Source organism: Coregonus clupeaformis, chromosome 9 (assembly GCF_020615455.1).
Source record: "Coregonus clupeaformis isolate EN_2021a chromosome 9, ASM2061545v1, whole genome shotgun sequence".
Lineage (NCBI taxonomy): Eukaryota > Metazoa > Chordata > Actinopteri > Salmoniformes > Salmonidae > Coregonus > Coregonus clupeaformis.
Genome location: NC_059200.1, coordinates 36,707,480 through 36,721,504, shown reverse-complemented (window position 1 = coordinate 36,721,504; position 14,025 = coordinate 36,707,480). Strand labels below are relative to the sequence as shown.

General features: G+C 41.4%; 1 protein-coding gene across 1 annotated transcript; it reads left to right on the top strand.

Annotated features, from left to right (window-relative positions):
* Positions 1-1,282: 1,282 nt before the first annotated feature.
* LOC121551192 lies at positions 1,283-13,770 on the top strand. The gene is made up of 14 exons (XM_045222599.1): positions 1,283-1,288; positions 1,424-1,521; positions 1,864-2,058; positions 8,467-8,553; positions 11,296-11,357; positions 11,434-11,508; positions 11,646-11,684; positions 11,807-11,881; positions 12,172-12,276; positions 12,367-12,510; positions 12,681-12,764; positions 12,832-12,924; positions 13,059-13,201; positions 13,634-13,770. The coding sequence occupies exons 4-14, from the start codon at positions 8,484-8,486 to the stop codon at positions 13,677-13,679; spliced, it is 936 nt and encodes a 311-aa protein (XP_045078534.1). The 5' UTR covers positions 1,283-1,288; positions 1,424-1,521; positions 1,864-2,058; positions 8,467-8,483; the 3' UTR covers positions 13,680-13,770.
* The last annotated feature ends 255 nt before the right edge of the window (positions 13,771-14,025 follow it).

The window sequence follows — 14,025 nt, the reverse complement described above, 5'->3', positions numbered from 1 at the left end:
CGCAAATGTCCTTTGTATTTTCTTTATATACATTTGTGTTCCCCATGTACTTTTTGTATTGATTTGTTGTTAATAAAAATGAAATAAAATAATAATAACAACAAAAACAAAATTAATCAATATAAACAATTTAATGAAAAATACATTTAAAATATATATATTTTTAGAAATACACACACAAAAAAAAGACTGTTGTTCCTATGCAAAGAGCAGACGCTTGTGAAAAGTACTAGCTAGCTGCAAAATTGGCTAGCTAGCGAATTGGCTAAATATCCTGCTGGTAACCATCTTGCTGCTTTATACAGAGCGCGCGTGTGTGTCCGTTGCTACTAACCTAGCTAGCCATCAAAAAGGTTCCTAACGTTACAACATGGCAGACGGCTGGAGCACTGACACCCGGGATACTGTGAAATACCTTACAATTAAGTAAGTTGCAGTTGGCCTTTGTGTGGCTTTTATTCCTTGTATTGCCATAAAGTTAGCTCTAAAAGCAGATGACGATGAACACCCATTATATTGTTTGACCTGAACCCTGACTGAGTTTGCCAGGGAAACATGGCAAATAGTTAGCTAGAATGTTGTTTACTTTGTTTATATTTACAATGGTGTTTACAGGATCCGTATTCAGAGAGTCACCTCTACAGCAGCCCTCTCCCAACACCTTCAGCAGCAGGTTTTGGCTCAACCGGAGAGGGAAGGCATTGAGCTGGACACCCTCAACTCACCGGCTCAATCAGGTATTAACACTGTTTTGAAACAGCAAGATGAAGTTAGATGCATCTTAGTTGAGTAGATGTTATTTTCGAAGTGGCTAGATATGGGCCAGAACATCGTCAGACAGGATGAGATAGAGGGTGAGTGTATATTGTATTAATATTTATTTCAATATAAATATTTAGTTTATATTGTATTCCTGATAACAGTTATCATAAAATGGAATTTGTAACATGCATTATTATTAATTATTTTATAATAGAATCCCTCCCCCAATGGCCAGTTCTGTACTTCTGGCAGCACTACAGAAATGAAGGCTATGGCTACCTGGTCATTCCTTCCACCCCTGGTAAGGTGTGTATATGTGTATAATGACAGTCAGAATTGTTTTCTGAAAGTAGCGTAAATGATGATCTACTCTGACTGTGTGTGTCTGTATCCCATAGGGAAGCATACAATAATGTGTCATACGTGGAGACCACAGGAACAGTGTCAGAACTGAGACGCTTCTTCATTGGTGGATCCCCTGAGCTTGAGGACTACATTTACATCAGAGTCCCAGGGGGGGTCCACGGTATTATGTTCTTTTAGTATGGGGTGAAGCAGCAGAATGAAAAAGGTTCTGACTTTTAGAGATCTGGATTCTTTCCATTTGGGCCATATTTTCTCTGTTGTTTGTTTGACGTCACCGTGCTTGTCTTGTGTGCAGGGTATTTGTTGATGCCAGCACCCTGAAGAAGAGGAGGCAGAGTGTTCTGGACCAGCTGGGAGGCTTCAGTCAGCAAGGGGCTGTCTATAATGTCCTGGGTAAGGAGTGTCATGTCCAAATACAAATAATTGAGAAAGAATTACAAAATGTCAAGATGCTCGTACACAATATGCTGAGCGAAAAACATATTACAGTAGTCTGGTAAACAATGGATTTGTTCTCTAATTGGAAAAGTGTTTGTGAGGCTTTGTATACCTTCATTTCCCATGTTTTGTATGAAACATTACTCTGCTATCATTTGGTCTATTACATTTTTACCTTTGGGAGAAATGAGATGAGCACAGGTCTACCTAGTAAAGTCCAGGTTGTATCAAGCCTGTTCTTGGGTAAGATGAGACTCCTCACTATTTTCCTCTAATCTCTCCTCTTTTCCCCCTAAGGTGTGTGCAGCTCACTCACTGCTGAGCGCGTCTCAATCGCATGGATAGTAAAGTGTCCGAGAGGAGTGAGGTTGCCAGGAAACTGTCAGTGCTGGCGCTCCCCTCTGCCCGTCTGGGAGTCTGCTGCACCTGCCTCAGTAACCAGCCCTGCTGGCACCGCCACAGAGTGGCCTGGCGCTGGCCATGGTGAACACGGTCTGTCTCCCTCTCCTAATTAAACTTTATACATTACAAACATCTATAGTTGGTTGTCCTGATGGATACTTGCTAGTAATTTAATGCAGGCAGTGACATGCAGTCAGGGTAGGCAATGCTTACCCTGTGGTAATCGATAAAAATAAAAATAAAAAGTATGAAAAGCCCCCCCAAAACTGAAAATATCACACGTACATATTATTCAGACCCTTTCCTCAGTACTTTGTTGAAGCATCTTTGGCAGCGATTACAGACTCGAGTCTTCTTGGGTATGATGCTACAAGCCTGGCACACCTGTATTTGGGGAGTTTCTCCCATTTTTCTCTGCAGATCCTCTCAAGTTCTGTAAGGTTGGATGGGGATGGGGAGCGTTGCTGCACAGCTGTTTTCAGGTCTTTTCAGAGATGTTCGATCGGGTTCAAGTCTGGGCTCTGGCTGGGCCACTCAAGGACATTCAGAGGCTTGTCCCGAAGCCACTCCTGCATTGTCCTGGCTGTGTGCTTTGTGTCGTTGACCTGTTGGAAGGTGAACCTTCGCCGAAGTCTGAGGTCCTGAGTGCTCTGGAGATGTTTTCATCAAGGATCTCTCTATACTTCGCGCCATTCATCTGTCCCTCGATCCTGATTAGTTTCCCAGTCCTTGCCACTGAGAAACATCCCCACAGCATGATGCTGCCACCACCATGCTTCACCGTAGGGATGGTGCCAGGTTTCCTCCAGACTTGACGCTTGGCATTCAGGCCAAAGAGTTCAATCTTGATTTCATCAGACCAGAAAATCTTGTTTCTCATGGTCTGAGAGTCTTTTAGCTGCCTTTTGGCAAACTCCAAGCGGGCTGTCATGTGCCTTTTACTGAGGAGTGGCTTCTGTCGGGCCACTCTACCATAAAGGCCTGATTGGTGGAGTGCTGCAGAGATGGTTGTCCTTCTGGTAGGTTCTCCCATCTCCACAGAGAAAATCTGGAGTTTGTCAGAGTGACCATCGGGTTCTTGGTCACCTCTTTGACCCTTCTCCCCCGATTGCTCAGTTTGGCCGAGCGGCCAGCTCTAGGACGATTCTTGGTGGTTTCAAACTTCTTCCATTTAAGAATGATGGAGGCCACTGTCTCCTTGGGGACCTTCAATGCTGCAGACATTTTTTGGTACCCTTCCCCAGATCTGTGCCTCGAAACAATCCTGTCTCGGAGCTCTACGGACAATTCCTTCATCCTCATGGCTTTTTTTTCAGACATGCACAGTCAACTGTGGGACCTTATATAGACAGGTGTGTGCCTTTCCAAATCATGTCCAATCAATTGAATTTACCACAGGTGGACTCCAATCAAGTTGTAGAAAAATCTTCAGGATGATCAATGGAAACAGGATGCACCTGAGCTCAATTTCGAGTCTCATAGCAAAGGGTCTGAATACTAATGTAAATAAGGTATTTCCATTTTTTTATTTTTAATAAATGTGCAATAAAGTCTATGTGTCCATATATTGGTCTTTTAGTGCCACCTATCAGTTATAACTGTGGATGCTACATCGATTTATGGCTGAGCTTAACAGTGTGTCATTTTATCGGATTATATGAAGTATGCCGCCATCAGAGGCTATCGCTTGTGTAGCTTGGCTACATTGTTATTTACATTTGGTTAAAATTGTTTGTCAATTTCAGTTAATAGCCTATGTCACTCTGGTTGTTGGAGCTACTGTAACCTATTCTACGGTGAACTTGGGCTTCATCAAGGTTTATTTGTGAGTAAATCTGGCTTTGATAATAGCCACCGACCTCAACGCATGTCACTGAGCGTAAGGTTAAGTCAGAGTGAAATCTATTTCGGTTTTCTTTTTTTATGTGTATAGTTGTATTATTGTTAATAGATTAGATGTGCCTCTCACTGTAATAAGGGGTTTGGAATTTTTTATTATTGTTCGCTTTATTCATTCCCTAGCCTGAGGTGGTGTAACCTCTGGTGGCTGGATAGATTTTGTAAAGTGTTGGTCCCATGTAGGCGAAAACAGAGGTGATTATGATATGAAATATTGCGTCAGGACATTTATCATGCTGTGAAGATCCCCACAAGGCGTTTTTCTTGTATATTAACTAATTTGACGTCTAAGGCATTGAAAGCATTATATATTTGCCGTCTGTGAATGTATTTACAAATTCAACATGGCCGCCTATTCAGATGCCCTAGGAAGGTTGTGTAAATACAGAGAGCAGAGCAAGATTAGAGTAAAATACAGTTGAAGACGGAAGTTTACACTTAGGTTGGAGTCATTAAAACTCGTTTTTCAACCACTCCACAAATTTATTGTCAACAAACTATAGTTTTGGCAAGTCGGTTAGGACATCTACTTTGTGCATGACACAAGTAATTTTTCCAACAATTGTTTATAGACAGATTATTTCACTTATAATTCACTGTATCACAATTCCAGTGGGTCAGAAGTTTACATACACTAAGTTGACTGTGCCTTTAAACAGCTTGGAAAATTCCAGAAAATGATATCATGGCTTTAGAAGCTTCTGACAGGCTAATTGACATCATTTGAGTCAACTGGAGGTGTACCTGTGGATGTATTTCAAGGCCTACCTTCAAACTCAGTGTCTCTTTGCTTGACATCATGGGAAAATCAAAAGAAATCTGCCAAGACCTCAGAAAAAAACTGTAGACCTCCACAAGTCTGGTTCATCCTAGGGAGCAATTTCCAAACGCCTGAAGGTACCACGTTCATCTGGACAAACAATAGTAGGCAAGTATAAACACCATGGGACCACGCAGCCATCATACCGCTCAGGAAGGAGACGCGTTCTGTCTCCTAGAGATGAACGTACTTTGCAAATCAATCCCAGAACAACAGCAAAGGACCTTGTGAAGATGCTGGAGTTAACGGGTACAAAAGTATCTATATCCACAGTAAAACGAGTCCTATATTGACATAACCTGAAAGGTCGCTCAGCAAGGAAGAAGCCACTGCTCCAAAACCGCCATAAAAAAGCCAGACTACGGTTTGCAACTGCACATGGGGACAAAGATCGTACTTTTTGGAGAAATGTCCTCTAGTCTGATTAAACAAAAATGGAACTGTTTGGCCATTATGACCATCGTTATGTTTGGAGGAAAAAGGGGGAAGCTTGCAAGCCGAAGAACACCATCCCAACCGTGAAGCACGGGGGTGGCAGCATCATGCTGTTGGGGTGCTTTGCTGCAGGAGGGACTGGTGCACTTCACAAAATAGATGGCATCATGAGGAAGAAAAATGATGTGGATATATTGAAGCAACATCTCAAGACATCAGTCAGGAAGTTAAAGCTTGGTCGCAAATGGGTCTTCCAAATGGACAATGACCCCAAGCATACTTCCAAAGTTGTGGTAAAATGGCTTAAGGACAACAAAGTCAAGGTATTGGAGTGGCCATCACAAAGCCCTGACCTCAATCCTATAGAAAATGTGTGGGCAGAACTGAAAAAGCGTGTGCGAGCAAGGAGGCCTACAAACCTGACTCAGTTACACCAGCTCTGTCAGGAGGAATGGGCCAACATTCACCCAACTTATTGTGGGAGGCTTGTGGAAGGCTACCCGAAACGTTTGACCCAAGTTAAGCAATTTAAAGTCAATGCTACCAAATACTAATTGAGTGTATGTAAACTTCTGACCCACTGGGAATGTGATGAAAGAAATAAAAGCTGAAATAAATCATTCTCTCTACTATTATTCTGACATTTCACATTCTTAAAATATAGTGGTGATCCTAACTGACCTAAGAATTTGAATTTTTACTAGGACTAAATGTCAGGAATTGTGAAAAACTGAGTTTAAATGTATTTGGCTAAGTTGTATGTAAACTTCCGACTTCCACTGTATGCATACTTGTAGCACATTCATATTGTACCATGTACTGTTAAATTTGTACATTTAAATTGCAGTAACTATTTAGTCATTGAGCCTTGTTCTTCATCGGTTCATTAAAGAATAGGTCTTAGATTCAATGGTGGTAAACTGTAAAAATGTCCAGGTGTTCTTTTCTCATGCTCTCTGACTGTAAGGCTTAGTGCCAACTAGTCACATTTAGATGAACACTACCACGGCATTTAGGCAATGCAATATGTGTTGGTTGTATGTGCACTTGCAGTACAACATGAATACGTCTATTAACTGTCATTTATGTGTGTTCTGATAATCACTAATTCTGGGATGTGTACAGTACAGTACTGAGTGTACAAAACATTAGGAACACCTTCCTAATATTGAGTTCCACCCGCCCCCTTTTGCCTTCAGAACAGCCTCAATTCGTCGGGGCATGGACTCTACAAGGTGTCGAAAGCATTCCACAGGGATGCTGGCCCATGTTGACTCCAATGCTTCCCACAGTTGTCAAGTTGTCTGGATGTCCTTTGGGTGGTGGACCATTCTTGATACACGGGAAACTGTTGAGCGTGAAAAACACAGCAGCGTTGCAGTTCTTGACACACTCAACCCGGTGCACCTGGAACCTACTACCATACCCCGTTTAAAGGCACTTCAATCTTTTGTCTTCCCCATTTACCTTCTAAATGGCACACACACACAATCCATGTCTCAATTGTAGCAAGACTTAAAAATCCTCCTTTAATGTGTCTCCTGCCCTTCATCTACACTAATTGAAGTGGATTTAACAAGTGACATCAACAAGGGATCATAGACAGACCAGGTAAATCCAGGTGAAAGCTATGTCATGGAAAGAGCAGGCGTTCCTAATGTTTTGTACACCCAGTAAGCATTTTATGTAGGTTTTATCTTTCTATGCTGATGGTTGAAGGTCTAATACAGAATATTTACTTCAATTTTCTGAGGTTCTGTTGAACATTAACTGTATGAAATGAAGTGGATGATATAAGGGTGATGTTCAGCTGTCCTTTTGGTGTTTCTTTTAATAGAGAAACCCCTAAACTATTGTAGTGATATGGCAGGGTTCATGTTTTCATTGAAGAATTGTGTGCCTTTTAACTTTTTCTCTTGCATTACTGATATCGAATAACGTGTTCCATCATGACCTGTTACATGACTCTTACCACTTGATCCAGTTGTATATGCAAAATAGCTATTTGTATATAAACAGTATAACTTGAAAGCATGCATTTGTAAAGAAATAATAATCATTGATTTGCTATATTTAGTCTTGGTTGTCATTTATGGCTTCTCTTTACTGTGCACAACTGCCTCATTTTCTAAAGATTACATCATAATCTGCCCTTATAGCCCACACTCTTGATAACCTCACCCACTGCTCCCTGCTCCTCAATTTACAATAATGTTGATTGCCAAACAAACTGCATGTAATGGATCTAATTTACTGGTGAGGGGATGCTATTTAATTGCTGTAAGTAGTTAAGTAAAGGAAAACTGAATAAATCAGTGAAAGTGTAATATAAAATGCCTGATATATCAAGAGTGCCAAGAGATTTGTCTACAGTATGTGTAGAAAAACGCAAAGTACAAGCCAAAAGGAGTGGTCTTACAATCAACTGACAATCAAAACCTTCTTGTATTGATTTGACCTTGAACATTTTGAGCCTGCTTGTTTCTTGAAACCAAAATCATCAGTGAAGAAACCGTGTACCTTTAAGTACTGCCTCAAACCCCATGTCCAAGCATATTATATCTCAACGTATAACATATGAGATAGCTCTGTCATTCAATGTGTTTTCTATGTCATCAAACGGTCAGTGAAGACACAGGTGCCCCTGGGTGAACCATCACAGATCCTGGCAGTGACTCTGGCATGTTTGCTGTGAAACTCTGGGGGGCACTGACAGACACAGACAGTGGACTGAGGTGGGAATGTTGAGAATGTAGATGTTGAGCCACTGGATCCCAGTGACTAGTGGTTTGAGAGGCATATGTGTGCCCATGACTGTGTCCATGGCCGGAGCTGTGTTAGTGACTATGTCCATGACTTGGCCCAAAGCTATGCTTGAGGACATATCCATGGTTGTGACCATAATAACCTGAGAGCTGAACAGGGCTCCCCTGTGTATAGTATGAGTTGGCCCAGCCTTCAAATGTCTTTGGTGTGGTCTCGGTAGCCTGTAGATTGGAGGAAACTGGAGCGTGGGCGTGGACTGGGTAGGAGCCTGGGGATGGAATGATTCTGCAACCAATGAGAATGTGGAGAGATTAAGGGGCGCTTATCTAACTAAACAGTGATTCTCTATTGAATCATGGGGGACTACTAGGTGTCTATTGTACAGTATTCAATTACAGCTGAGGATCCTCTATTAAAACTGCACCTCATTATACTGTAGAACATCATGTTCTCTGGCTTGCACCCAAAAATCATGTTAATTTAATGACCTCTTGTCTTGTAGGATAAATAATGCGTTTAGTGCTTTCTCAGTACTCACGGTGGGTGGACCATCTTCCTTCTCTCCTCTGTTGATGCAGGGACATACAGGACACCAATGGTCCTCAGCAGCCTGAAAGGCATCTTCTTGTCCAGCACTGATGCCCTAGCATCAGACATGTCTAGAAGTGAGAGCCAGCCCTTTCCGTCTGTTTCACCAGAGCAAGATAAAGAGAATGTGTGACGCAGTGATGCAAGATTTTCCTAACCAAACATCCCATAATGTTCAGCATGAGGACTCAACAAACATTTCAAGCATATACAACACACACAAATATTACAACTTAACTACACTACTACGCACACTTAAAGCTGTGACACACTGCAGAGTGTATCACAGTTATTTTCAACCACAATGAGGTTGGAGTAAGGATACAGATCCTGCCCTGCAATGATGACGTTGCAGAGGAAGACAGTTTGTGGGACCAAAAGTGTTACGATGAGCAGAAACAGTCAGGGCAGGGCTAACATGGATACACTGACTCCAAAAAGAAAGCCCTTAACCATACGGGGAGTGCACTGTGGCCATACCCATAAGGGAGAGGGATACAGGAACTAACCCCTCCACTTGATTCTGGGAAGATGCACCAAACAGTACCAGCCCCAGGATGGTGTACAACACCCCTGTGCTGATAGAGAGCAGCTGAAACATGAGGACCCGAACAGTGCCCACACTCTTCTCAATACCACCACAGAGGGGCACCAGAACCCCAATGCTTAGGAGTAGCTGGGTCACTGTCTTGTAGCGGAAGGAATATGTGATGAGTTTGTGTACTGGAATAGGACAGGATTAAAACGGAAATTATAGGGTTGACAGACATCAGTGGCATTGATGTGTTGTGCTCTTGCTTGCCGCTGTAGCCTACTGCCACCATCTTTTACGTCTTTAACGTTAGCTACAAATTGTAGCAAGCTAGATAACGTTACAACACTCCCATTCAAAGTAGCTAGCTACCGAGCATATGACTCTTGATTCACCTAGCCCCTCCTTGCTAATTTACCATGCCCATTGCCAAAAACTGTAGTTCCAAGACTGAAGGCATCCTCTGATAAACCGAAATATGTAGTTACAGTAAACAAAACAAAGGATACTATAATGACAGCAACAATGCCACTCGTGAACTCTTGAACCTCTGAACCACATTGTTGTGGAAAATTCGATCCAAGATTAAGGCAGAGGCTATTTGACGATATAATAGAAACATATTTAATACGAGCAGCTGCAGGGGAGATCCACCTCTGATTTCATAGGGAAGAACTCAAGGAAGAAATGCTTACATGTCCCTTATATTGCGGGAGGTGATAATACAACCAATTTGTTTACACAACAGTACTTTCAATACATCAACAGTTCCGGAACACCATTGCCTTGTGTTAGGGTGCAGACATACCAGGCGTCAATGAAAGGCATAACATCACAATCCAACACAGAACATATCCCTTGAGAAGTTACAACAGCTCACCCTAAATTCTTTCAAAACTATTCGGGAGATAATTTTGATGCTCAGTGCATATTTGTCAAACTACTAGTGGATAATCAAGCACAATACAAAAATGTCAGTTACGACACCTGTCCTCCAATATTGCACAACACTTCTTACAATTTAGTCATTTAGCAGACGCTCTTATCCAGAGCGACTTACAGTTAGTACATACATTTTCATACTGGCCCCCCGTGGGAAACGAACACTCAACCCTGGCGTTGGAAGCGCCATGCTCTACCAACTGAGCTACAGGGGACATTTTAGCTAAAACTGGGGGTAGCTAGCTTGCTAAGCCAAAACAAATGTACTGGACTACCGCATTTGGATAAATCACATTCACAACCACAAAATTACTGATCTGCAGATCATGAAGTGCACTAAGGCAGTGCTGCATTTAAAGACACTGCCACCTGCTGACTTGTGCCTGAAATGTGATGATCAAAGTGTCCTCAGCAGCCCATTTGAGTTAGATAGAAAGCCAGATAGATATATTTGATTTGACACTTAAATAAAATAATTAAAACCGTTTAATAAAATAAAACGTGTCAGGGACAACACAATAAAACCAACTACTTCCATTGTGGTCCCTTAATGATTGTTTCTCCAAGTGCAAAAAAAAAAAAAAAATATATATATATATTGGCAAGGAATGGTTAATTCCTAATGATTTCCTGTTGGCCTATGTAAAACGTCGAACCAACCATCCACACAACCATTTCTCAGTCAGTAGGATATATGCACATCACTTTCGTTATTCAGTTAGCTACAACCAGTGGGAAGGTAGCTTAGTGGGTAAGAGCGTTGTGCCAGTATCCGAAAGGTCGCTGGTTCCAATCCCCGAGCCGACTAGGTGAAAAAATCTGTCGATGTACCCTTGAGCAAGGCACTTAACCCTAATTGCTCCTGTAAGTCGCTCTGGATAAGAGCGTCTGCTAAATGACCAAAAAAATACAAACAGACCGTATCCAAACAAGCCTTTTGCTTGTGACGTTTATGCTTGGTTACATTTTATGACGTGCCAAGCATTAATTCACTACATAAACTGTGTTCAGATGTGATTTCATCTGTACAATCGCTTTCTTCACTCAGGTTGCTGCAGGTAACCTTTGGCCTTTGATGCACAGCCTTCCCAACCTGTATAATATATACAGGGTGCCTTATATATATATATATATATATATATATATATATATATATATATATATATATATATATATATATATATAGATAGATAGATATAGATGATAGATAGATAGATAGATAGATAGATAGATAGGGAATAGGGTGCCATTGTGGATGCCATCTTTGTGTGTGTGTGTGTGTGTGTGTGTGTCAGGATATGCTTTATGTTTTGTGTCAATCAATTGATGGAAATGTTTCCCTCAGAAAGCAAGATGGATCGTAATGATGAGAGAATCAAAAGAGCTTTAAGGCGCCGCCCTTATGTGGTAAATATAACATATTTATTTATTTGTTCTGTTTTTGTTATATTATCACATTTTAAAGTGAGTGTTGTGTTGACAGTTGAATCCAGTGAGGGTGAACACCCCTGATTCTGTGTTGTGGCCAACCGGCAAGGTGCGCAGAAGGCCAAAGCCTGTAAGTAATATCTGACCTGAAAACAATAACACATACGCATTAGTTATACATGCTGCATGTACAAACTGCAGTTATCACAATAAAAGCAAATGCAGATATCCCTCCCTATCTAACCACATTGAATGCTGTCTTGACAGTCTACTTCAGTGCAGACCACTAAGATCCACAAAAGGCCTGTAAGTCACATTCAAATTCAACCACATAACAGTACTTTTGATATTTATTGATACATAATTCAAGTTATTTCCATGGCCAAAATGAGCAAAGCAGTGTTTAATTCATTTTTTACTGTTAACAGCCAATCATTGTGAGCTGTGGGCAGGACCAGACATCTGGGGATGGATGGAATATCAATCCAGAGCCTCTCAGCCAGGTCACACATCTATGCTGTTCCCACAGAGACAACAGATAGATCAATATTTTGATTCATATGGCCATTTTGGTTGGCTTAGTTGAATTGATAATCATCCATTCGACATTTTAAAGATTCCTATACTATGGAAGGTCTTTATCTCCATCCCTAATGTTATTGGAGTTGCATTTATTGCATTTCAATACACTTGCATTTTCAGTTACCCATGTATTACTCACTACTTGTAAACCATGTTGGTGCCAGTGTATTCTATGGCTGCCATGAGTACATGCCTTTCGCTGTCTCCTCAGTCTGGAAGGGTGACTCGGCTGATAGAGAAAAATTATGATGAGGTGATCTCGTCCTCCAACTCCGATGACATTTCCATCGACTCCTTTACTGACTGTGAATCTGAGGTAAGAGAGTTGTACCGTACCGTCCATGTCTTTGTTGAGTGACATCACTGTGAGGAGGATGGTCTCTGACTAGCTGACTCTGATACACAGTGTGATGATGAGGATCATGGAAGGAGGACACCACTGCTGAAAGTTAAGGATGAGGAGGATGGAAAGGTGGCAAAGCTTGAAGTGAGGGATATGGTAGAGGACGACGATCTGTCTCTCCACTCCTTCGATGAGTCAGACTTCCTGGTAAGTTCTGCATACAAAAAAATATATAATAATATATATATATATGGCGGATTGGAAATTATGCAGACAATTACATTGATAGAGCCCATAAGTTCTGCACCATGTATTTGAGTAACTCTTTCACTGAATGTGGAGAATGGACTATGACCAGCTAGCTCTCTGACACACAGCGTGATGATGGCAATGATGCCTCTACTGACGACTTTCCAGAGCCTCCAAAGGAACCACAAGTTCCACTGAAGGACCATCAACTGGTAGGCGTCTCTTACATTTGTTTGTGTGTGTGTCACATCTCAATGGTTTGACCCTTTGTCTGTACAGATTATTCGCCTGGCCCCCATCACCAACCTGAGTGAGACTGGCAGGAAGCTGCTCCAAGAAATGGCGCAGGAAATGGCAGGAGTGGCCCCACAGGTGAGAGGAAATACAAGAAGGGAATCTTGTCCGTATGTCCTTCTACAGTATAGCATATCTCTAGATATAGTAGCTCAAGAGAAGAGAAAACCCATAAGCTTACATTACTTTTTCTCCTTGTCCAAAATATTCAGGAAGGGAAGATCAATAAGAAAAAGAAGGGCAAGGCCAAAAAACGAGTGAAGCAAGAGAAGGCCAATAAGATGCAACAGATAGAAAATGTTGGAGAAAGTAAGGAGGAGGACAAGAAAGAGGAAAAGAAGAGTCTGAGGAAGAGGTGAGGAAATAAATGAGGGAGAAGTGGAATATAAACAGGGAATACTAGACTAGAGAATTAGAGAAATAGAATGAGGTAGCAGAGAAAGAGCAGCTGTCTGATGTGTTAATGCAAACTTAAGCAATAAGGCACGAGGGGGTGTTGTATATGGCCAACCTACCACGTCTAAGGGCTGTTCTTAAGCACGACGCAGAGCGTCGTGCCTGGATACAGCCCTTAGCCGTGGTAAATTGGCCATATTCCACATACCCCCGAGTTCCCTTATTGCTATGATAAACTGGTTACCAATGTAATTAGAGCAGTAAAAATAAATGTTTTGTCATACCTGTGGTATACGGTCTGACATACCACGGCTGTCAGCCAATCAGCATTCAGGGCTGGAATCAACCAGTTTATAATACTATTTATTCTCCTGTTGTTTTTGATTGACAGGTTTCTTCAGTGGCTGCTGCCCAAACTGAGATGTTCAAAGAAATAATGGCCAACTATTACTCCTACTACCACACACACACACATTATTTTGCTAATTTTCACCCCAGTATCTCTATTTGCACATCATCTTTTGCACATCTATCATTCCAGTGTTAATACGAAATTGTAACTATTTTGCACTATGGCCTATTTATTGCCTTACCTCCATAATTTACTACATTCGCACACACTGTATATATATTTTCTGTTGTATTTTTGACTTTATGTTTTGTTTACCCCATATGTAACTCTGTGTTGTTGTTTTTATCGCACTGCTTTGCTTTATCTTGGCCAGGTCGCAGTTGTAAATGAGAACTTGTTCTCAACTGGCTTACCTGGTTAAATAAAGGTTA

Coding starts and splice junctions, on each gene's coding strand:
- LOC121551192 (XM_045222599.1), top strand. CDS start 8,484: ATGGTCCTCAGCAGCCTGAAAGGCATCTTCTTGTCCAGCACTGATGCC. Junction 11,358..11,433: donor TAAGGCGCCGCCCTTATGTG/GTAAATATAACA, acceptor TTGTGTTGACAG/TTGAATCCAGTGAGGGTGAA. Junction 12,277..12,366: donor TTACTGACTGTGAATCTGAG/GTAAGAGAGTTG, acceptor TCTGATACACAG/TGTGATGATGAGGATCATGG.